The sequence below is a fragment of the Venturia canescens genome, chromosome 5 (assembly GCF_019457755.1).
Source record: "Venturia canescens isolate UGA chromosome 5, ASM1945775v1, whole genome shotgun sequence".
NCBI lineage: Eukaryota > Metazoa > Arthropoda > Insecta > Hymenoptera > Ichneumonidae > Venturia > Venturia canescens.
Genome location: NC_057425.1, coordinates 13391527 through 13416378, shown reverse-complemented (window position 1 = coordinate 13416378; position 24852 = coordinate 13391527). Strand labels below are relative to the sequence as shown.

Genomic DNA, 24852 nt, shown 5'->3' with positions numbered 1-24852 from the left:
AATATTTGTTGTTGTATTTGTGGCAACTTTTTAATAACCATCAGTCATGTTTTTTACAATGTTTTATTGAGTAGAAATACAATTATTTTCAAAGTGGAATAAAAAAACAGTTACTTGTTCCTTCGATCTATAAAGCTTTTGGTACTCATGACGTTTCTGAAGTTTTTTCATTTTTATATAAACTATATACTCTTTTGTCCTGTTATTTATGAATTATTCATGTCCAACTATTTTTCATCATAATATCAAAATTATTTTATTACTCAAAAATGTTACTCACTTGTGTTTTAAATGAACAAAATTTTTCCAAGATTTTTCGAAATTTTGGAGTTTTCAGTGATTTTTTAAAAGATCGCAGATTTCTCGAGTTATTTAAAAGTGAAATCAGAACAATGTTTCGTGAATATTTTTCGTGTTTATCCCATGAAAAATCAGAGGAAAAATTGGTATTGATTGAGAAATTTGTAGAACGAAATCCAGATTTGTTTCATAGAATGTTATAATGCAATGGATTTTCCATATCAGTACAATTTTTAAGGCTTTTGTTTAAAAAAAAGTTAGCAAAAGGAGTAAAACATATACCGGACAATTAAATAACTTCAACGAATGCGAACTACAATACCGTTTTCTATAAGTATTTGTGACATTTTTAAAAAAAAAGATGTAATGGAACAACTTTCTATTTTAATTTTATTTCTACTTATAAATCTGCTTATTAGAATGCTATTTTACCGACGCAAACGACAATTATTGTAGTATCACAAACAAGACTTGGTAAAATAATTTCTTATTGCATTTTATACAAACATTTTTGTGGTGCGAATTTTCAGTTTTTGTGTTTGTAAGTAACTATAAAAAAGTACTTCGTTCATTTCTAAGACGAATCCAAAGATGTTTGTCGGGAAAAATTATTTGTAAAATTATTTTCTTATTTTTCACATCGATCTAAAATGTTCGAACACAAATTTCATGAATTTGCACTTTTCTTTCGGCGATTCTGATTGGACGAAATTTATTCTTGTAAATCAACGTGCAGAATTTTCTCGATTCTCAGAGTAAATTTTGTGATGCGAAATGCCCCACGCTGTCATGCGTTTTGAATCTTGAACCACCAAAAATGATTTTTTCGATGTGAACCCTGCGACAGGGTCGAAAACAATCCCAATTTACTTTTCAGCATTAATTGATTCTCGTATGCGATGCTAAAGTTTGATGACGCATTATTTTCTTAGTTTTTTCGATACTGGAAAAAATAACTTAAGAAGAAGTCGCATTAATGATGAAAACTTTACGAATAGAAAACGGTATTGAAAAAATGCGAAAAAAGTAACTTTTTGCTCAAATATTGTGACCTTTTCGACTCTGTGGTCCAAGTCGGAGGTCAATCTCGCTCTAAAGAAGATATTAATGCGAAGATTCAAGATTTTCTGTCTATGCCATAAAGCAATTGTTTGAGAGATTCCTCGTTAATGGTTTCGAGTGGACTATTGTTGGAACAATTGTTACGAAAAATGCCTTCAATAGCGTTGCTCAGATCATTCTGAAGAATGTTTGAAGGGTCATTTTCGCAAATTTCAACGGAATCATTTTGTCTCGTTTCGTCGTTTCTGGGAGAAGAAAGACGCAAATGTTCCATTTCGGATGAAGGCGATGATAAATCATTTTCCAACGGCGACATGACTATCGAAAAAAAATCGTTGGCATCGTTAGTTGATAATTTTTCCTCGGGGCCCGTGCATTTTTCCATGGGATGCGAATTCGTTGAGTCTTTTGAAGCGTTTTTGCAAGATAAATTTTTCCACAACTCGTTGTCGCCGTCCTCATTCACTTTATTATTTTCCTGGCTCTCACTTTGGCTTTCGTTGAGAAAATTCGTTCTTACGTCCGATTCTCTGGCAAGCATCGGTTGACCTTGAGTATTTACAATGAGAATAAACTTGTTGTCGCTCGTTGAAATTTCTGTCATTCCGTCGTTTTGTACAAAAATACTGCTCTTCGTCACTGCCGAAGAATCTCCGCACGAACTTGATGCCAGAGACGCGTTTGTTGTCCCAGCTTCCGCGACTGAAGCACCCGAATCTTCCGGTTGTATCGGACATTTGTGCGTTCTTTGACTGACCTGTGAAACAATTAGAAAGAAAAAATGAAAAAGTTATCTTGTTGCCTTGAAAATTGATAAATCTTGAGAGTCGACTCTATACGTGAATGTTTTTTTTTTTTTCGTAATCAGCCTAAAACATTCGATTAGTTGTGAAAAGTCCGAAAAATTAATGAATCATGTTACAAGCAGATGAATATTCTTATTTACCTTGTACCGAAAACTTTTTCCACATGCATCACATTTGTATGGCATTACTCCCGTGTGTATTCGACGATGGACCAAGTACGAAACCCGCTGACGAAAGCATTTTCCTAAATGAAAAAAAAAATTCCTTCATTTTTCTTATTTTGTTTTATTTTTGTTTAACGCAGCATTGAATGCAATAAGCTAGAAACGAATCAGCATGAGAGTGAAAATGGATTCTGGAAATTTAATTACATCAGTTTGAATTCATAGAAAATTTGCACTGGGAAAAACCCTGGCAATTTTTTGTTTGCATATTAATTTTTCACTTGAAATTAAAATTCTCCAAATTTTCTGTCACTCCGTTCTGTTGAATAATTTGATAAAAGAAATTATCGTTTTGTACTTTCAATAAATTATTAACGATTTATATCTACAATTAGTGATATGCCAATTTTAATCCAAATCCAATCATCGGAGCTTTTATAAAATTATTATTGAAAGCATCGTAACAATGAGTATCGATGAATAATACTGGAACATAAAATTTTTAAAAACTGGGGCGGTGACTCACCTAAGAATTTTAGTTAGCCCATGCTTCACACTATTACATCACGTCACAGTAACGAGTACAATGATTTTGTACAAGGCAGATAGTCAATGATTACTGGAAAACAACGAAGCATGCAAAAGTTTTGAAAGATTTAGTCCCTTTGCTCGTAAACAATTTTATTAGAACGAACGAATAATTAAGCGTTTTTTCTTTGATTCAGGCATTTTTGTTGGTGTTAATCATTGGTATAAACGATTATCTTTAAATTGCGCATATTCGAATTAAATGCGTTTGGAGCAGAACGAATAAGTACAGGAAAATGTAAACGTACCGCATGTTTCACAAACAAATGGTTTTTCACCGGTGTGTATTCGCTCGTGATTGTGCAAAGTCGATAGTTCCTTGAAAGATCTGCCACAAGTCGCGCAAGTATGTGGCTTGTCATCTTTGTGATACAATCTGTGTTTGTGATATGATTGTTGGAACGTAAAAGTCTTGTCGCACAAAGTACATTTGTAAGGCATCTCGCCGGAGTGAAGACGTTTGTGCTTCTTCAAAAAATACTTTGTCGTAAACATTTTGCTACAAATGTCACATTCCCATTGTTTACCCTCGTGAGTCTTCAAATGTTGGGTCACGTGTTGTTCCTGTGAAATGAGAAACGAATGAATTACCGAGGCTGAAGATAAATAGTATTTACGGAATTAACCTCAAATGTAACGACATTACGATCAATTCGATCGACAAACTTGCGAATTTTGTTTTTCAAATACTCAAATTATGCAGAATAAATAGCACGAAACTCGGGGTTGTGATAAAATTAATATAATTGTTTACTTTTCTGAAGTTTTTCCCACATGTTGGACAGTTGTAGCCGTTCTCGCAACAGGATCCGTCGATATCTTTATCTTTGGCCAAAGATACTCCATCAAAACCTTTGTTGTAAAAGAAGATTGTAAAACGTCATTAGAAATATAAATGTTGAGTTTCATTGCTTTATTATCAACAAAGTCGTCCCATTTCATTTCAGTGAAATCATTTTTTTCCATTAGTTAAAGATTTATGTATAAGTGATTAATAAAGTTTATTTACTGAAATTGTATCCGATATGTGCGATCCTCATGTGAACCATCAAACTGCCCCGATTTTTAAATATTTTAGTGCACAGATGACAGGGATAATTCTTCAAGAGCTCTTCAGGCATTGTGTTGATATCCTTTTCAGCAATCATATGTACAACCTGTTTGTGCAGACTGAGAATATTGCGATCAGGTACGGGGATGCCACAAATATTGCAGCGTTCTGTTTTGTCCTTCATGGCGAGAAGCCTCAGCGCTTTCAGCTGAGGTAAAACATTAGCGGAAGTCAGATTGATCGGATGGTTTCCCTTAAACACTGCTTCGCTCCTTTGATTATCAGAATTTTGTGAATGAAATTGACTTTCTTTCATATTGGAACTTTGACCCTGATTGATGTTCACTTGCGAGTAGGAAAATTTTTCATCCTTGGATAAATCTAAAGAATTTTTCATTGAATATTTCTTCTTTTCTTCAGAAGGGGATTTGTCACGATCCTCTGGAGATTTTTCGCTGTTATCTTGCAACAAATTTTCTATCCAAGTCTCGGAATAGTGCTCCTGAACATCAATTTTTTCTTCGCTCATGCCAACGTTTGAATTTTTAATAAAATGATCACTTTGATAAATTTCATCAGTATTGATTTTACGAGAACTTTTTTTCGAGCACGTTTGAGAAGGCAATGTCAACGCCGGGGCATCATTTTGCATAGGATTTTGAAATAACAGTGGACCCGGTGATTCATAAATTTCCCCATTCGTCAAGGTCCCTGAACAATTTCGTCTTGTTGGAGAATGGAATTGTTGTTGCCTCAAATTTGGCACAAATATTATGCGGTTAACGTGGTTTTCCATGTCCTCGGATACCGTAGCATAACTTTGTGAACTTCCAACTGTAGTCGGCGTTGAATTTGCATTTTTATTTAAAACTATCGCAGCAACAGAATTTGAAGAATTCAAATTGGAGAGGGGAACAAAAGCAAGTTTCTCATCTGCCATGTCATCGGTTGGAGTCCTCTCGCACAAAAGGGGAGGATTGTTCGGGACGTTCCAGTTCTGTTCCGAAGCTGCAGTTTCTTCATGATTTCTGCTGTCGTGGTTGATCACTTGAGATTTTTGGGCATCGCCGCGACTAGTAGCATTGATGGTGTGACCGAAAAGATGAATGGTAAGTTTATCAATGCCCAGAAGAGTCTCGTCACAGACCGGGCAGGCAAGAGGTCTTGTGGCAACGCTCACGAGGCCCGCTCTTAGGGCGTCAAGCGTCACGAAACCAGGTTGAGAACACAGCGGACAGGATAGCAATCGAGCGCACATGTTCGCATCGATGGAATTCCAAGATCTATTCTGATAAAGATTCAGATGTTTTTTTGCTTATCTGAGGAACGATTTCAACTTTATCGTGTGAAATATCAAGCGATACATCGCGTGTCTGGAGCAGCCGAAAATACGTGTCAAACGGATGACTCTCTGTGTAACAACTGATCGGCAATCTATAATTATCTTCCTTACGGCTAGCATGTATCAACGAATACGAAGGTTATGCCTAAACTTGACCCAGTTTAAAGCGCAATTGGAACACATTGTTATTCATTTACTGTTTTTCATCTCGATCGATCGAAAGATTTTGTGATTATCGTTCGTTTTTCTTGCCACGATATGAAAAATTTTACCTCCCATGAAATCAACATTTTCCTACTGTTCTAAATATACATTTTTTGGGAGCTTGAAGAACGTTATGTGGCGGAATTCACCACATTTTACGGCCACATCTTGACGACACACGAGGTGGGGAAGATTCGACTAAATTTAGAGCACTCGCGCGTCTTTCGAAGTCGCGGAAGTGTAAGCTATTTTTGAGATTAAAGGGAAATAAAAGTTCGGTCGAGACATTTATTGATTTTTAAGTCAAAACCATTTTTGCTTCAAAAAAGTGTATAAAAAAGTGTACAAATATTTTTTATGCTCAACTCATTATGGGACATTTGTATGGCACGGAGTCCTTGCAACAATATTCTCGTCCTGCCGATAGATTCGTATTTATCCATTCGTCCTTACAGTTCTTGATGAAAAGATAAGCCTGTCAATTGATATAAACGACAGGATAATTCCCAAGTTTTTGGCAACCAAAATAAAAATGATTTTTTTAAATAGTCCAATCACTCACTCTTTCTTTGTAGGCATCACGATCGATCGCTCCACACAAAATCGTCGGACTATTGGGAAGATGTTTCACAATCTAATGAATTAAACAACCAACCAATAATTAGACATGATTGCAGTTTTTCAGTTTTGTTAACTCGCGTATTGAATACATTTACGAGTTGTATACATTTGCTAATCTTCGTGAGCTAAAATCTTGAATGTCATCTTTTTGAATGAAAATTGATAAAGATTGAAAGTTGAAAAAAAATTGGAACTTATGAAGTCTTCGGGTTTTTGCATATCTTGATCTTTTGTAAGAAAAATTACCTAATTTTTCGTATCGAAATAAAAATAACATGGAATCGTCAATAATTATAGCGTTTTTTAAAAGCTGTTGATATCAAGTTGAAAAATAAAGTGTATTTTACCATGAAATTCAATCATTTGATATTGTTCAGAACATTTGTTTGGTACTTACAGCATCGAGGCATTTATTTGTACAGAGTTTGTTTCCAAGGTTTGTACACGCAAAGGCATCTCCGTGTTCATGCAAAAGCGCAGGATTTCCATTGGGTGGATCTTTACTTCCTCGCTTCATTTGTCCGGTGAGAAAAACGCCACAGACACATCCGACGGAAGCATCATCTTTTGCTGATTTTTTTTCCTTAGCAATTTCAGTCGAATTATCGGTTTTTTTTGCACGAACGTAGTAAACGCACATAAAAATGAAGAGTGTCGTCAGTCGCATGTTGCCTTGAAAAAATTGAAGTGTTATTTCGCGGGGAAATAATTTCGTGAGACTTTTTCGTTATCGGCATCATTCTCTCACCTTTTTTTTTTAATACTCGTTCCAGAAAGTGCTCCAGTCAAATGTTAGTTAGCCTTCCCTCGCACCACAAGATATATAATGCACGTGGACGCATGATGTCGTAACGAGTGTTTGGATCAGATATTGCAGCATCAGCAAATTTCTCATATTCGCAAAATTGCACTCGATGCGTCAAAGGAGACCTACTTTTTTTTCGTCATACGGTCAATTTAGGTGCCAGTATGTTTTAATAAACGTAACGTGTTTTTTGTTGGAGGCTTTATGACGTAAGGAGAATAATTCAGGTGGAATATCTACTAATTTCATACTGTTGGAAGATTTGAAATTTCTGGAGCTGCTACTATTAAGAACGGATCAATTGATCACATTGTCTATCTATAAATAATATTAGGTTCGATTGTGAAATCATAGCTCTCTAGATAAATTCTATTAATTCCATATGCCAGCATTTCCCTAAACTTTGCTTAGAATTCAATTCTTCCATTTATGAGAACGTTTTTATTAATATATTCTTCACTAGAGGCTCAAACTGCTCATAACAAATCTGCCCTCACCCTCCAAAACTAGTCGCTCAGAATTAGCAATTATCGAATATTTGCACTTAATTATTTTCCTAGCAGATTGAATTTCCACAGTGATACACACTTTGTCACCCGCGTAACAAGGCTTTGGATAACGGATGAGTTGCTCTACGACTATTGTACCTGGACCAGGTAGTTTGGTTCCTAGAACTCCCGACAAAAGACCATTGAGAAATGCTCCATGAACAATCTTCACAGGAGAATTTGTGTGAATGGGATTGAAATCATTAGTCAGCTTGGCAAATTCCAGGACATCGTTGTCCGTAATCGTTCTTTCGACCGAAACATTTTTTCCTATTTTAAGATCGTTGGATACTTTTGACGAATATTCACTTGGAACTTTTGTGCAGTAGGTTTTTACTATGTTTCCAAAAAGCCGGAGCATTTTTCTGAGTTTTATATCTAACAAATATTTTATAAAAATACTCAAAGAATCAGTCGATGACTAGAATTTCAAGTTTGTCAAATAATTTGAAAGCAAACAAGTACCAAAAGGAACTCTGACAAATATGAGAATAGTTAGGTAGGCAACGGTATGTTTTCCAGAGAATCAGTATTGGCAGTTTTTTTGGCTTGCTCTAAGTCTTCGGCATTGCAATAATCAGCCAAAAAAATATCAGCTAAGTTTTTGATACGTTTGTTGGAATCGTTAGAAAACTGTTGAATTTTCTGAATTATTGCAGGATTCGTAATATCTTTTTTTGAAGTACGTGTAATAAGGAACATGAGAGTCGTAATAGCGGATAGGATAGTTTGTTCGTCGTTTGAGGTTAAGAGTGAAGAAACAAGGTTGATTCCTTGGTTTTGTGAAATGTACTCTTTGTTGATCGGATCTGGAACAAAATATTTCGAAATTCCCTTGCTCCAAATTATTCTTCATAATATACAAAAGAAACATTATGTGAAATCGAAATAAAATATAACAAGAGATAGGTTTTCGTTTAAGGTTATGTCATGAGAGTTTGTCAATGAAGTTTAAAAATATTGACTTACCCAAGCACAAATTGCATATACCACCGATGGCGAAACGTACAAGAGTTCTGTCACTCTCAGAGAGAACATGAAGAAATAAATCGATTATACCCAATTGTCGTAAATAATCGTAATTCACCGGATCGTAAGCGAAATTAGCCAAGTTAGCAAGAACCTGCTTTTTCGCTTCTACAACATTTGAAAATCCGAAAGTTCAGGCGATTTTATACGTCAGGTGAAAACTTCCAAGTTCTAATGATTGTTGGAAATTGTTACTCACCTCGCGAAGTTGAACTTTCAAATTCGGTTTTTAAAAGTTTAAGAAAATCGTAACGGCCGACACCGTGCTTGCCGGTGCGTTGTATTATTTGCTCTTTTCTCGAGAACATTTCGGAACACTCGCGTTATTCATAGAATTATTCTCTATAAATATCATAAATTGCGCAAAAAAATCTATATCGATGTCTTAATTGTTAACTAAAATAATATGTAGCTATATATATTAACAGGTATATAGCTATACCCTGTGCGTTTGAATCTGAATCCGGTCGGTGAGAGTAGAACGAGCTTTTTCGTTTGCGAACGCCAAGGTTCGAACCTTAGATGGCGTTAGACTTCGATTTTCGGTTTTCCGCGCATATATACAACATAAAACCATGCGCTTGAATGAATAAGTCGACCTCACAGTTCTTACTTTTTTTATCTTCATAAAAACAAATAAATTGAATGATTCATTCATTCATCAGATCAAGCCATCGTGTGTATTTTTAATTCAACCAGAAATTTGATGATTATAAGATTATGAGCATCGAATAGAAAAAAATCCTAACCAAACTTAAGAAAGTCGCGTTCGTATGTATTATCCAAATCCTGAAAATCCAAGTAACTTTTGAGTCACTCCGTAACGCAGAAAAAAATGTTAAATTTAATCTCTTGAAGGTGTTTTTCTACTGTTCTGCGAACGAGACATTTTAACAAATAAAAATTTAAGTTGTGTAAAAAGATGAAAAAATTTGGGAAAAAGTTGTCGATGGCGTGAAAAAAAATGCCCATCACCAACGACAATTTGACTCGAAATAATTGAAGCAGAGAGAAGAAGCAGAGGCTGGTGAGTTTCGTCGGAAATAAAAATTGATGATGAAAAGTGACGTGCGCGGCGTCACTGGTCTCCGTAAATAGTGAAGAAAGTTTCAATAACGCATGCGGTTACACGAATACAGAGAGTACGAAAGTCTGGCGATGCGCATAGGCGAGTTTCATTCATCATTTGAGAACTCGGGCAATGCGAGGGATTACGTGTCACGGAAAAGGGCCGGTTGACTTTGACATTTGGTCGATTCTTCAATTACATTTTTTACTAAAGGTTTCACCTATTTAATTGCTCGTGTGGCAGCACACACGCGAGTCCCGAGTCCCGTAATCAAACACGCCCTATATATTTCGGCAAGGAAGCAGCGAATAAAGTAATTGGCATCCCTACTTAACATCACTTGACCCTCTAACCTCTAAAGGGCGAGCCGCTGCTGTTTCGTCGCTTTAATTATGGTCCTCGTAAACAAGATTAATAAGTTCCGCGAGACCAAAGATGCCGAGATGTTGCTTCGAGCAAACACAAGCAGGATCTGTGCTCGGACGTCATACTATTTCTCGTTCCGGACTAATATACGGTTGGTTATAAGCAACGTACGCAGAGGGACTCGGAATATCAAATGACGCATATCGGCTACTGCGCCTGTCAAAAATACTTTTATCTGTTTTTTTCTTTCGTCGAATCCAATTGAAGTAAAATTTAGGAAAATCCGTGTGACTCGTACGAGTACGAATCTCAATTTATTTCTTTCAGCGAAAAATATTCAAACGTTGGAAAATACGAGGCTCGGTCTGTCCCTCCTTTTTCCAAATAACGCAAAATTTCATTAAATCTCAATATTCTCGAATTAAATTCTACGCCCATGGCAACCCACTCGATTGGTGGTCCCGAACCAGTGGTCGGCCTCGTATCACTCGGAAGCGTTCAATCTCGGCCGCGTACGACGCACTTTTTTGGCAGTTTCGAGTTCGAAGGAAAAAATGAGGAATCTTCTTCGGATTTTTTTTTTACTGGTCGAGGGCTGCCTGGTTGGTTTTTTAAACATAATTTTTAACATTCCAGTCAATTTTTCCCTAAAAATATTCGAACGATTTACTTCGAGTGTTTTTTATTTTATTTAATTTTTTAATTGTTTTGAGAGAGATGAGTGAAAAATGACGGAAATTCATCGAAAATCAACGGATTCGAAGGCACTGGGAATGAATAAAGAAATCCGAGATTTTTCACCTCCTTTGATAATTAATAACTCGTAATCCTGTTAAATAAAGATCACGAAAAAAATCAGTTTGCAGCTCCGCGTTGCTTTTGTGCATTTTTACGATTCAATTAAACTTAGTTTCGAGTCGATTTCGTCACTTAATTTTCCCACTTAAAGCATGTGTTGGGGAGATTAAATTCAGTGTTTGTTACGATGTAAATTGGGGTGGAGCTGTTCTCGCGCAACGGCGCCAACAAATTGCGGAGGAAGATATGTGTAAATATTAACCGAGCGGAGCAGCGGGCTGCGTCTCCGCGTAATGCGATTTAGCACGCAACGGAGAGAGTCAATGACACGCGAAAATGAGATTTTTCAGCACGACTCTTTATTCCCGTTTTTCAGAAAATAGCAGCCCAATTAGTGAGTGGAGCGCGTTTAAATCTTTCAAGACACTTTACTCCCTCGTTATTCCAACTGAGAATATTCACGAGGATTTTCAGAGAGTCCCCTATCGGTGACACTCTCAATAATAATTCCAAAAGGCTGGCCAGCGGCGGAAAGAGGCAAAAAAAAAGCTCTCGCCGGGAAACCCGATCGGAGAACGAATCAATGCCCCGTCGATTCGTCCAACCTTTTAGTAAAGTTTCTTTTGAATCGAATTTTTTTTCAATTCAATTAAAAAGATGTTCAATTTATATATATTTTTTGTTATTTTTTTCATTCAATTTTTTTGATTCATTTGAAATTTTTTTTCTTTCTTTCTTTCATTTGAACCAATTGAATTTTGATTTATTTATTAATCGAGTATATAAATAAAATTTAAATTGAATTAAAAATGAAAAATTTAATAAATTAATTAAAAACAAGTAAAACGCTTGAAAAATAAATCCTCGCAGAGCGTTCGAGCCCAAAAACTACTGAAAACTCCAAATCGTTGCTCGCACGAGCCAGCAACAGAACAACAACAAAAAGAAAAAAATTGTCATACGACGAGCTCGAAAAACATATGAAAAGCAACGAAAAATGCTGGAGCTAGCCGCGCGTTGGGTCATTGAAATCCGGAATGTTTCCTCCGCTTCTGGGGTTCGGGAAAAGCAACGCGTTACGCAGGCGAGCGTGGCCAAATATTGAGAGCACAAAAAACGAGATTAGAGTAGAAATAAAAAGATAAACGAAAGAAAAATGGCTGAAAGTAAGACGAGAAGGGCCGGAGCACGGATCACGTATTTGCTTTCATTGGTCTAATGACTACCAAGATCGTTGTATTCCTTCGAGCATCCCTCATCGCAATATTCATGCACGCATACGCACTTGCCCGTACGCTGCACGCACAGTTGCTTCTTTCATTCAATTATATCCAGCACCGGGAGTCGAGCTTATCTCACTCAATTCGTGGGTGGACTATATAAATGAAGGTTTCCCCTTAAGATTCTCCAGTTGCTATTGCCGGGCACGATGTTCTGACCTTGCTCATCCACGAGTCCGCGATACTCCTCTCTCACGTTAACGGAATAAAAGAAAGATAACGCGAAGATAAAACGACGTTGGCTGTTCTCGGTGCGCTCGCGCGAAACTTTACTGCAAATTGCGCTCGGCTGTAAAAAGCTCTGAGAAACAATCGGCTCTGTATTGATGTGCACTCTTATTCGGTGATACTGAAATATCGAGTTTGTATCGACCATCTTCTGGAGTGACTGAATATGGTGCTCGATTCATTAAATCGAACGGGCCTCGTCGTGCTCCTCGCAATCGGTTTGTGCCTTGACTCGTGCCACTGTGAATATGACGAGGCACCCCACATCGTCGTCTTCATGGCCGATGATCTGGTACGGTTTCGCACTGATTTTTTAAAACGGTTCAGGGCATTTTCAATGCTCACGGTTAAGATGATGGATCAGTCGGTAATCACACCTCGAATTTTTGAAATTGAAACTCTTTGACATCGTTCATCCGATTAAAATAATAAAAATGTCATCGTACGCAGCACGATCGCAAAAATCCGATGACATTTTTATTTTTTCGATCAGACGAACGATGTGGAAAAAATTCCTTTTCAAAATTTTCAGCTATCTCTCTCGCACTCACGGTTGTCATTACCGACTGATCCATCATCTTAATGGTAAAATTGTCAGGTTTTTGTGGTTTTGTTTAATGTTTTTGTTTTGTTTTGTTTTTGTTTTTGTTTTCTTTTTCTTTTGCGTTTAAGGTCGATCCCCTGCGACAGCCCCAACCAAAAGTTATGTACCGTTTGCGTATTAAAAGGGTTGATAATTCGTTCGGATCGTAATCAATAACTTTGTAAAGAGCCTATACATGTACTCGGTGCCAGAAGATATAGTAAAAATATCATTTGCTTTCGTAAAATTTATTCTAAAAGTATTTTTGATCCGACATCGTGAGTAAATTTTTTGACGGAACTATCCGGGCTACGCTTCAACATACAGAAAAGGTTTCCTATACAGACGACATTCGCTTGTTCGCTTGCAAAATATATCGTATGCAGCCTAAACGTTCGTACTTCTCGAGACTATATCTGTCAAACTAGATGGTCAATCAGCTTGATTTTTTTTCACAATATCTGTGATATCCTGCTCTAGCTCCTCCTCGTTTTTTATAAACTTCCTAATTTTAGTACTAGCGGTAGAATTAATAATGTGCTGTTTGCCTATTCATGGTCCATATGTTACGTGTTAATTGAGTCAACTTCAATTACATATATCTCGGGTTCGGGATGGTGAAGCTTGTTAAAATTTTATAGAGGTGTTGTTCATATGTTAAACAATACGTATGCCAAATTTAAAAAATTTCCTAATTTAACTGTCTCGTGGAGGAACCACCTTAAAGTTTCTCGTTGTCACAAGGCAAGCTTTGAAGAGGTTCGGTGAAAAAAACGTTTGATTGGAACTCTCTTCGATCGATGGTTTTACGAATTTGGTGTCCGTCGTTATTTTTATTCTGGACATTTATTCGAAACAATTGGAGAAATTTTTCAGAATTGAAGAAATTTTTTATCCTATTTTGGATTGAAATTCGATTTAATCATCGCCAGATTCTACGATTTTGGAAAACACTCGAAATCTTTATAAATCACTGTCACGCACATCCAGTTCTCGACTGTCCATTTTGAATCGGAATTTTGAGTCTAATTGTGCAAGTGCCACTATGCGTCAGGGACGATAAGCAACCCTCGGCAACCCTCGGAGATAATGAAATTTGAAAAATTACCGTAAGGCAGTTGAGGCGTTGGAATGAAAATGATGTAATCGCTTTCAAATTGATTGCATCTTACAAAGTGAAGTGTAAAAAAAATCAGTTAAATTTTCAGACAGTTTAGGAGCGTCGTTGCTGGGAAAGATCAATAACAAATGTAACCTTATGAAAGTCAAGACACATTCAATGATATCTCCGCTAAAGATGATGCTAAAAGTATGAAATTTTTTGGACAATGTGAGCAAGGCTTGCCGAATAATGCCAATTTTTTTCAGATTTATTAATGATGCTGAAGTTTCCAACGTTGGAGTCCAACGAAACGATCTAAAAAATTGTTCAACAATTCCAGCAATTCTCCAATTTATTTCCCGCCGAATTTATACTTCGTAGTTTTTCAATCTACACAATTATGATTCGTGAAATAAAAAACTGATGGATGTATCATTTTGTTTTCATTCATTTCGTTGGACTCCAACGTTGGAAACTTCAGCGTCGTATTTATTAGGAGATTTGCTGAGATTATATTAATAATAGTAATCCGTTTCCTGTGCAGTTTATTGGGGCTCGGATCGTCACCGTGCGTGCATGTTTTCGACTGAGCCTTCGCCAGTCTTTCGTCTATTTTTCCCAACTCTTCTTTAAAGTGTATGCAACATTGTCAAACTGTAAACTGGCCTAACTTTTGAAAGGTACAGGTCACAACTTCCTTGAACAACATTCATTGCTCAAAGTAGAAACTGCTTTAACCAGATCGTGTCTTGAAGCAGTATTTCTAAAATAATTGTCCGCTCAAAGGTGCCCTGCTTTTGAAGACTATTTCAATATTTATTTCGCAATATTATTACACGAACATCACCGTGAATTTAACTGCTGGGCTGCAATGTTGAATAAATTTCCGTCCGAATGTTTGCGCCAGGACGCCCAGGGGTATGTTGCGTCGCTATACATCGGGCTATTTCCCCATCGTTTTTATGTGCTCAGCCCAGCATCGTTGAAGCGTGTGAATCACCGATTGAGTGTGTATTTCATTCAATTAACTATTCGGCAAAATATTGAAAATTTAACAGTGCGTTAAAAAGGAATTAATTTTTTTTTAAGGTATAACTGGATGGACAGCTTGACCAAAAATTATATCCGATTGGAATTTCCGTACTTGGTGATGCAATAAAAATCTGAAAAGATTCAACAACATTTGGAAAGCTATGAACAACAATAATCAATAATAATATTGCCCAAAAGTTAATAACACATTGTTTAAACAATTAATTATTCAATAATTTTGCGGCGACCTTTTTTTTTTTTTTACGAATCAAACGTGTGTATTTTTTCCGAATGGTCATGAATTTTTTCCGAATTTTCGTGGATTTTTGAAATTTCTTGATAAAATTTTGCAAAATTTGAATTTTGGATATGCTTTAGAAGACATATTTACCATCGGTTTTGGAAAGTCGCAAGGTTACTCCATCAATAATGCACAAATGGAGCCACTTAAAAAATTTAAAAGAGGAAATTTCAAAAATCCACGAAAATTCGGAAAAAAATCATGAGCATTCAGAAAAATGCGTACGCATTCGATTCGTAAAAAAAAAAAAAACAAGGTTTTACTGTAAAATTGTTAAAAAATTATTTATTTAAATAATTTATTAATAAATTTTGGGCAATATTATTATTGATAATTGTAGTTAATAACTTTCCAAATGCTGCTGAATTTTTTCACATTACAATAGTAATACCTTAATGTATCCCCGTGTTGAAATAATTTTCAAAAAATTTATAGAATCGCTGTCAGTCAGCAAAATCGTAGTGACGGAAAACGTATCGTCACAGATTGAGGAAGGTCCTGGTAGAAAGGAGCAGAGCAAGTTTATGGGAATTGAGCGAGACGAAACGCTTCTCATTCGCTCCCCTCCGCGCCCTCGAGAGCACATCGCTTTAGTATTATTCTTACATGTATAATTCAGTGCGATTATAAATGCGTTCTATAGTTGAATTGCCTTAAATTACCGCGTGAGCCTTAGTTAAGACAATTAGGAAAGGCGAGTTGTGCTCTCCACGGCGTTAGATATATCAACACCCACACGTGGAATGAGGATGTCGCTGAAGCCTCTTCTTCTTCTTTTTCTTCCCCTGCTCCGTTTTCTTACGCATCGTACATATTAGGTGACTCACGAGGGACTGAACAAACAAGAATTCCGGCGTTCTCGCACTCGTGCATGAGCTTACGCGTTGAATTTAATAACCGGAGTGTTTCAATGGCTTATGCAATGCTCGTCGTAACTTCGCACCCTTCGGAAGAAACACTTCCCGAAACCCGACACCCATTCGCGGACGGAGCTGAGAATCTCATCCCACGTGCGCGTCTCGCGTGACTCATAAAAAAAACATTTTTTCGGGCAAAGTCGATTTAATTGGAGTTTACGGACGGAGAAAGCGATTGGAAAGTATGGCCACTGCTCGGTGCACTTTTTAGTTTTCGCCTTTTCCCAATTTTCTCTATTTTTTCGTAGCATCTTGGTAATTACATGCAAACGTGGGACTCCATCTATAATGAGGCTGACTTTTTGCACCTTCTTGACGACGAGGGACGCGATAACGAGGAATATTACGCTGGTGCATGAACTTGGTTTTGAAATTTGTTTTTTAACGTTCTTTTGCGCTCTCTAATGCGATTTTCAACACAATAACTGCAGTATTTTCGTCAGGAACGAATGAAACTTTGGCCTCGGTCGGTGACGGATCCCCGATCAATTAATGGCTTGTAATTTGACATTAATTTAGAGTGATTATATCTTTAACCGGAAAGTAAAAATCGGTCCAATTTAGACGCCCATTAAATACGATGCTTCACCAAATTCGGCCAATTTCAACCCAAAAATATCGAAAGACATTTACTCGTTGTTTTTTCTCCTTCTGGCGCTAAATTTCTCAGTGTGTCTTCTTCCTGTCTTTGAGGAAAAATCGTGTTCGTTGTTCGCAGGGATGGAACGACGTTGGTTTCCATGGTTCGAGCCAAATTCCAACGCCCAACATCGATGCTCTGGCTTACAACGGTTTGATACTGAACAGGCACTACGTCTTGCCATCCTGCACGCCGACAAGAGCCGCGTTTTTCACTGGAAAATATCCAATAAGAATGGGTAAACAATTAAGTTCGGAGTCTCATGATTTTTCAACTTTTCTCTCGAGGAATCGAAACGTTTTGTCAAATATACTTCGATTTCTGCATCGAAGGTATGCAAGGCGAGGGCATCCTGGGAGGGGAACCACGCGGTCTTCCACTCAACGTGAGAATTTTACCGGAGCATCTTCGTGACTTGGGATATTCACCAAAATTGATTGGGAAATGGCACTTGGGCTTTCACACGCGACAGCACACGCCTCTCTATCGTGGTTTCGACTCTTTCTTCGGTTATTACAACAGCCACATCGCTTATTACGATTACAGATACTCGCAGGGGGTGAGTTCGCATCGAGCTTCTAATCCAGCATTCGTTTCACTTTTTTTTTTTTTTATAACTCGACGAAATTTAATTTGAAGCTTGCGGAGGCTGCGATCAAACTCTTTTGAACCTCGATCGAATATCACAATTCCAATTCGCTTTGAAACATTTTTTAAATTAGATATTCTTCAGAGTACAATGTCTGATGAAATGTCACCAAATTTCATGAAGATCGGAGCATCAGCGCGCGGTCGTCTAATATTTGAATCTTCAAACGCGATTATCCTCAGAATCTCGTATTTTTTTTTTAAATGCCTCTGCGATGGACGCGATTACTAAAAAACTTATTCATTTATTATAATACTACCTAGGGCCTGGACGAAGGATTTCGTATTTTGTTGGGAAAAAAATATTGTAACGAGAAAACTGAAAATTTAACGGCTCAAAAAATGAACTTTTTTTTAAAACTGTCGCCATTTTTTTTTAAATAAACTTTATTTTTTATTATTTATTTATTATTATAAAAATTTAAAAACCCTTCGTCCAGGCCCAAGCTATTATTATAATAAATAAGTCATGTAAATTTGGTATGGGTTGGATCAATAATCTTTTAGTTGTCGGGTCCACCGCAACCGCGATGCTCAAAAAATGGTGCTACCGAAATGCAGCTGGAGTTGGGCCATTTTGAGAAGCTTTTCGATGAAAAAAATTGTACAATTGCATGAACACATGTGTACTAATGAACGTCGTGCACAGTTTTTCAATAAACTTTTATTTTCTTGTCGAAAAAACAAAATCAAGAAAATCACGTTTTTTCGCCCCCCTGCAAAGTCGCGAGGATCTGAGTAAAAATGGCGCAAAAATCGGGAGTTGTTCGAACGATGTTAAATTGTGTTTTATCTTAATTTGTTTTCGTCATCGAAGAACATGAGCGGATTCGACTTGCATCGGGGTGACGCGCCCGCTTATGATGTCCAAGGCGAATACGTGACGCAACTCTTCACCGAAGAAGCTGAGAAAATAATCGACCACCACGATCCCATAACTCCGCTTTATCTGCAAATTTCTCATCTCGGTGTACACGCACCTCTCGAAGTGCCAATAAACAATTACAACGATCATTTGTTCCAGCACATTCGCGATGACAATCGACGAAAATACGCGAGTGAGTTTTTCGAGAGGAACCGTCCCGCCGACGAAAAAATCAGCAGCCTTGCCTCTAATTTTTAGTCATGCTCGGCTGACTAAATGATGAACCTTTTTTTCTTCACAGAAATGGTCTCGTCCTTGGACGATTCCCTCGGTCGCGTCGTCAGCGCTCTCGGTTTCAAGGGAATGCTGAAAAATACGATTATTCTCTTCCTCACCGACAACGGCGCTCCTTCCATCGGCAAATACCGGAATTGGGGCTCGAACTTTCCTCTGAGAGGCGTGAGTGTTTTTTTCACACGGAGGGAAGAAAATTCGAAAAATTACTGTATGCCGCCATCATACAGCACTGGAGTTCTATGTCGCCCGTTTTCGAGCTTTTGGGTGGGGATCAAATGTTGGAATGACTAAAATTTCGAGCAGCTAAAATCTCGAGTTTATAAACTTTGAATAATAATATGGAGACAGATAGATTCAACTAGAGCTTTGAATGCCGAAAATAAATAAAGCAGAAATTGCAAGGTTCGAAGCACTTTTACATCGAAAATAGAATGTAACAATCGCCCATAGGACGATGACTAAAATATCGATTTTTCGAAAATTCGACTATCACTCTTTCGATTCATAAATTACTACGGTCAACGATACTGTGAAAATTCACAATTTTGAAAATATAATAACGAAAGACTAAATATTACTGAGGTTGAAATACTGAAACACCAAAAAGTCGAACGGTCAAAATAGCGAAACGTTAGAAAGTCGATCGATCAAAATAAAGAAATGCAGCGGAGCTCCAAATACACGCGTCTCACTCACTCACTTACTCAGACCGGTGATCTCCAATTTTAAACATCGTCATTTTGACTTTCGCCTTTTCGAGCCATCGCTATTCCGCGTATCTAAGTTTTATAGGCTCGAAAAATTCACTTTCGATTTTTTGCTACTCTATACTCTGGTCTGTCTGTAAAACAATTACTCTTCATTTTGAATTCGAAAATATGAACTTTTGACATTTAGATGATCTGTTAAAATTGCATTCTAAATGAAAACTATTGAAATATATATTTTCGGGTAAATATGAATTCAAAGAAGGAATTTTTGATTAAACGCGCAATCTGCTGAATAGTCAATCGGGAATAAGAATTTCGAATTCTTATTTTTCTCCAAACTGATATCACAACTTTAAAAATTTCGAAATATCGACCGTTCTACAATTCAGTTATTCGACATATTGAACCCCACCCGAGCTTTTTACCAAAAACGCTCTAATTTTCGTGACGTTTTCAAATGATAATTTATCAATTGCTTATTTTACACTTGACCATAGTAAAATTCCAAGAGCTCTGAAAATTTACTGTGCTACACTGCAGAATTTCATTCGTCCTTGAATGTTCACAAGGAGAGAAAAAAAAATTGTAAAAATTCCTATGACACCATAGCGTTACGGTTCTGTGTCGCCCATTTTGGAGGTTTTTATCAAAACCGTTGTAATAAACTTCTGGATTGCGTATTTTGCTCTGACGAAGGTTTGAACTGTGCTACTTTTATTGCCTGTGCAGTTAACCGAGGAAACATTGTCAAATTTATGTCGACTCGATGATGAACTGTAAAGTAGAATAATTCATTTTTTTTGCTATGGCCAGTGCTGTTTTCACAATCGAAATTTGCAATTGAAAATAGTCAAATTTGGGGAGCTCGGACACGAGGTCCCCAAATTCATTGGTCCTCGTGTACGACGATGTTTTGGCATGACACATCGATTTTCGTCGAGTTCTCGTTTCACAAAAAATAACAGTGTGCCCGTAAGAATTGAAAATAACGATACAGAGCCCTGCTCTTATGGCACCATAGTAATTTTAACTCGAATTTTCTTTAGGTCGGCTTTTCGAGAAATTTCGTTTTCTCGTTTCCGTCAAAATTCGCTTCTTTCGTTTAAATTAATGAATATAATTATTTGAGTTATTAAAAAACGGTGGAAAAATCGTGCCTCCGGGCAGACGTTTTTCCATTTATTTTATTTATCTCCCAAAAGTATTTCCTCTCAATGAATTCCTCGGGAGCTTCAATCCTATTGGTCCCCGTGGCATGAATTCGAGTTCGGTGGATTTCCAATTTCACTGTTAAAACTGTGAACGTCGGGCCTGACGAGTGAACAAAATCGAATGTGAAAAATACTTTTGCTCAATGCCTGCAGACAAAATACACTCTGTACGAAGGCGGAGTGAGAGGAGTTGCCGCGATATGGTCGCCGAGGCTTCTCGGGATGGCGAACGTTTCGAACAATTTGATTCACGTGACGGATTGGTTGCCAACGCTTTACGCAGCGGCCGGTGGCAACGTTACCGATTTGGGTGACATCGACGGCGTCAATCATTGGCCTCATTTCAGTAAAGGCAAATCCAGCCCGCGGGAAAGCTTGCTGTTAAACATCGACGAATTAGCACCGACCGAGGGAGCCATACATCGGCGATTCAAGCTCGTTCGAGGCAAGTTTCATTATCAACAGACTCGGTTTTTTTTTTTATTTTTTATTTTTATTTTTTTTATTTTCTGCGAATTTTCGAACGACAAATTATTCAATCATTTTTTCATAATTTATTAACCCTAGAACGCATGACTGGGGTGTGAGCACACCCCACGCGAACTTCAAACTACGCTCCCGTCCTAACAAGCGACATTATCGACTGATTATCGACGGATTTTTTTATATATAAATTCAAATGAAATTAGTTTTATCGTACATCATTCTTTTCGTTATAAAAAAATGAAGAAAATGGTGTAGGATAAAGTCAGTTTAGCATCGTAGGACCGGATTTATAAGCAGAAAAAGAGTGGGGTGCGTTCAAACCCCGGTCATGAGGTTGAGGGTATGAAAAAAGCCACATGAGGTGTAGGGTTAATTCATTAATATATGATGATAATAGAGAACAAAATGAAATAAAAATAATGATTATAAATTATTTATTGGATCGTTTTGATTGGGGAGCGGTGCTGCGTTTCTTTGTCTTTTCAAAATCTTTTGCTTCGATTACGAAAAAAGAGTGAATATTCGTTGGAAAAACTGTCGGCGCGGGCGCCCTTTTCAAGGGATATTATAATTTTTATTTCAAATTTCAAGGATCCTACAAACAAGGATATTACGATCAGTATTACGGTGAATCTGGACGGAACCGTGACGTGCCCGAGTACAATTACACGACGGTGCACAGGAGTGCGGTAGCGAGCTCGATAAGCGCTCACATCCAAGGTCCCATGACGCAACCAAGTCAGATGAGCCACTTGCGAGATCAGGCCTCGGTGATCTGCCGGAGGAGCATGAGAAACGTGTTTTCAACGTGCAACGAAACCGAATGTCTTTTCGACATTGTTAACGACCCGTGCGAAACTAACAATATCGCCAAACAGTATCCGAAGGTGAGAATATTTTGCGTTTGAGATTGCTCTCGATTCTTTTGCCCAGCCAACTTTTTATCGCCCACAGAATTCATTCAGCCAAGTAAAATCAAATTAAGAACGTGTCTTCGAGCCTCCGCACGAGTTTCCCTTTCGTTCGCATTCCCTCGAGAAATTATATTCGAGCGACCGAACCAAGATATTTTATCACTGAAAAAAGCCATTCGCGGAGGAACGCTCACGAATTTTTGCTGCGCCATTCTCGATGAGAGACTTGCGCAACAATCGATTTAAGGAAGTACCCTCGGTAAATCAATTAACAAACAGAAAATTATAAAAATTTGTAAAGATGTGAAAATCTTTCGAAAAATGACTCAGTTAAAATTTGGTGACCTTTGGTTGACTTTGAAAGGAGATATCAATGATTTAATTTGAAGCAGTTAACACGGAGTCTTATGCGAATCTGTGATTTAGACGCACTTTTTAATTTATAACGTTGAAGTTAACAAACAGATTTTGATAAAATTTGGAGAAGATATAAACGAATGTCCAATGAACATTTTTCTTTTTGGAAAACATGCAAAGCTTGCTTGTGTTCTAAAAAATGACTGGAAACAAGACAAGGTTTTTGAGCAACACGCAAATGTGGCAACACCACAGAATTTTAGGTTATGGCGATATCAACGATAGAAACACAGTATTGCAAAAGAAATATTATACATTTGTAACGAACATTTTGTGTGTTTCATGCATCAATTATTTTCGGAAACAATAAGAAATAGAAAATATGAAAAGAAGACGACACCGTCAATTTATTCATTTTTGAAGTCTTCTTTGAGGTTAGGGATGTTTCTTTTTCCGTACACACTTCGGATTTCTTTACCCACTGATGAAAAACGAAACACGCAGAAGCTGGGTTTCCTATACGCGACTATACGTAGATTCAATGCTTGTACGTGAGCACGCACACTAACCCAGGGGCTACGGTGTTGCCGAAAGATATACTACGTTACCCATATTGAAGACCAAAACTCTCTGACTCGCTACGTACCGAGGGTACTTCGTTAAAAAGTTTTAAAAAGTATTGATAATTTCGATATGAAAATCTCTGAAAACTTCGTCATTTTTTTTTTTAATTTGAGGACGAAAAAAGACTCGCAGTGTCTCGCAAAACTGTTAAAAAAGATGAAAAAATCTCGTTAACAGCATAAAGTTATTTCACCTGATGCTTGATAAAGTAGAAAAAAATAAAAATGTGCTTCTTCAAACAATTCGGTCGAACAGGCTTTCAGAATGTTCAACTTTGTTTTTTAAACTCGAATTATTTTTCCCCAGATCGTGAACTTCCTGGATCTTTACCTCGAAAAATATGGCAACGTGTTGGTAAAACAGCCTCGATTACCGATCGACTGGTTGGCGGATCCGCGCAGAAGGAACAACACGTGGCAGCCGTGGTTGAACTCCGGTTACTACGAGTACAACGGCGCGACCGCGATCAGTACGCTAGCGGTATCGGCGCACATCGGCATGGTATTGATAATCGTCAGTCTTCGGGCATTTATTTGACTGAAAGATACTTTTCCGAGAAAGCGGAACAGTGCCATATTTTATAGGAACGTTGATATGGAAATTTCGACGACGACGGAAGGGAACGTTGACGGGCTCGATGTCGAGCTCAGCGAGTCTTCGAATCGCGTTTAATTTTTAAGTAGTCTCGGTGTGCAATCGATAATGTTATATATTTTACTATTTTTTACTTTTATTTTATTCGACGCGACACGCACGCGAGAAGAGCCAAAAATCTATTAAAATTATCAAATCTTCGATGTTATTTATGTAGGCGAAAAAATTAGGCAAAAACGATGTTTTTTTGTAGATTTCCTTACATTTATGACTTATTAGTATTTATCATTATTTTATTTTTCTCATTTATCGTACACACTTTGTTGGAATACTTTTTTGTTCTTGACCGAGTAAACGGTCTGCGACGTTTTGTTCTCATTAAGGGGGAATATCAGTGTTGCAGGCTGAAAAACGAGGCATTTTAAAAGGGCTCGTTCTAATTATTTGAAATTTTGTCTATTAATTATTGAAGTGATGAAGTACACGAGGAAATTTTTCAAAAATTTTTAGTACATTTTATTAAGCAGAGGAGCGCTCGGAAAATGGCGTCTCAAAAAAAGACTCCCCGACGCTTGACAGCACAAGTGCCGCAGCGAGCATCTGAAATGAAAAATTCAAAAAGATTATTAAATTATAACAATACAGCTATCGCAGCATCGTAGGAAATTTGAAAATGTCGATTAGAAATAAAATGGCAGCCGATTGAAAAAAAAATGGAATTTTACACACAAAAATTTTGCACTATATTGGTAATAAAAAGCAAACCCAAAAAATTTATTAAAAGAACTTCGCGATAAGTTTTCTGAAGAGAATCCTTTTTTAATGAAGTCGATTGGACAAAGTTTGACAATGCTTTCGAGAAAAGCGCGTTTAAAGCTTCGAGAGGATAAAATTGAATGATGCAACTTAAATATTAATGTAAAACAAGTTCTTACCGATTAGTCTGCTATCCCTCGATCATACAGAAGCTCTGTTGCGTCCAAGCCCTTTTTCTTCACACTGATATTCCCCCTTAATTCCCCGGATTTCCAGCGTTTTTATTACGTCTCAGACTATTTATTCTCACTGTTACACTTTTTTTTTCTCAACTATTCCCATCAATCCCGAGCCAAAAAGTTAAATTTAATTTTCTTGTTAGATAAAAGGAAAATTGTTCGAATGTACAGATAAACGAATGTTTAATCCTCTGGCAAATGTTCGCAAATGAAGATGAATATTTTACTTGAAGTATAATTCAACCGTTCCCATCAAACCATGAGAAAATAAAAAGATTTTCTGTCCTGACTATAACAAAGATTTTGGCTATTGTT

General features: G+C 37.2%; 4 protein-coding genes across 8 annotated transcripts; 1 reads left to right on the top strand and 3 right to left on the bottom strand.

The window, feature by feature from the left end:
* Positions 1–47: 47 nt before the first annotated feature.
* LOC122410932 (uncharacterized) lies at positions 48–5682 on the bottom strand. The gene is made up of 5 exons (XM_043419425.1): positions 3930–5682; positions 3675–3772; positions 3169–3484; positions 2309–2412; positions 48–2119 (listed from the first exon to the last, which is right to left on the bottom strand). The coding sequence occupies exons 1-5, from the start codon at positions 5227–5229 to the stop codon at positions 1418–1420; spliced, it is 2520 nt and encodes an 839-aa protein (XP_043275360.1). The 5' UTR covers positions 5230–5682; the 3' UTR covers positions 48–1417.
* Positions 5683–5791: 109 nt separating this feature from the next.
* Fcp3C (Follicle cell protein 3C) lies at positions 5792–7693 on the bottom strand. Of its 4 annotated transcripts, none has more exons than XM_043419435.1 (5): positions 7591–7693; positions 6887–7071; positions 6536–6810; positions 6080–6151; positions 5792–5992 (listed from the first exon to the last, which is right to left on the bottom strand). In XM_043419435.1, the coding sequence occupies exons 3-5, from the start codon at positions 6803–6805 to the stop codon at positions 5879–5881; spliced, it is 456 nt and encodes a 151-aa protein (XP_043275370.1). In that variant the 5' UTR covers positions 6806–6810; positions 6887–7071; positions 7591–7693; the 3' UTR covers positions 5792–5878. The 4 variants fall into 4 exon arrangements, with proteins under 4 accessions (XP_043275370.1, XP_043275371.1, XP_043275369.1 ...); XM_043419436.1 differs by having other exon boundaries at positions 6887–7068; positions 7591–7679; XM_043419434.1 differs by lacking the exon at positions 7591–7693 and having other exon boundaries at positions 6887–7401.
* A 155-nt stretch (positions 7694–7848) lies between these two features.
* LOC122410934 (armadillo repeat-containing protein 7) lies at positions 7849–10082 on the bottom strand. 2 transcript variants are annotated; one of them, XM_043419431.1, is made up of 4 exons: positions 8963–10082; positions 8720–8862; positions 8461–8628; positions 7849–8300 (listed from the first exon to the last, which is right to left on the bottom strand). In XM_043419431.1, exons 2-4 carry the CDS (start codon positions 8826–8828, stop codon positions 7987–7989), a joined length of 591 nt encoding a protein of 196 aa, XP_043275366.1. In that variant the 5' UTR covers positions 8829–8862; positions 8963–10082; the 3' UTR covers positions 7849–7986. The 2 variants fall into 2 exon arrangements, with proteins under 2 accessions (XP_043275366.1, XP_043275365.1); XM_043419430.1 differs by having other exon boundaries at positions 8720–10081.
* Positions 10083–12158: 2076 nt separating this feature from the next.
* On the top strand, positions 12159–24836 carry LOC122410757 (arylsulfatase B-like). The gene is made up of 8 exons (XM_043419159.1): positions 12159–12553; positions 16915–17074; positions 17169–17395; positions 18302–18542; positions 18651–18808; positions 20721–21012; positions 21645–21940; positions 23255–24836. Exons 1-8 carry the CDS (start codon positions 12428–12430, stop codon positions 23483–23485), a joined length of 1731 nt encoding a protein of 576 aa, XP_043275094.1. The 5' UTR covers positions 12159–12427; the 3' UTR covers positions 23486–24836.
* The last annotated feature ends 16 nt before the right edge of the window (positions 24837–24852 follow it).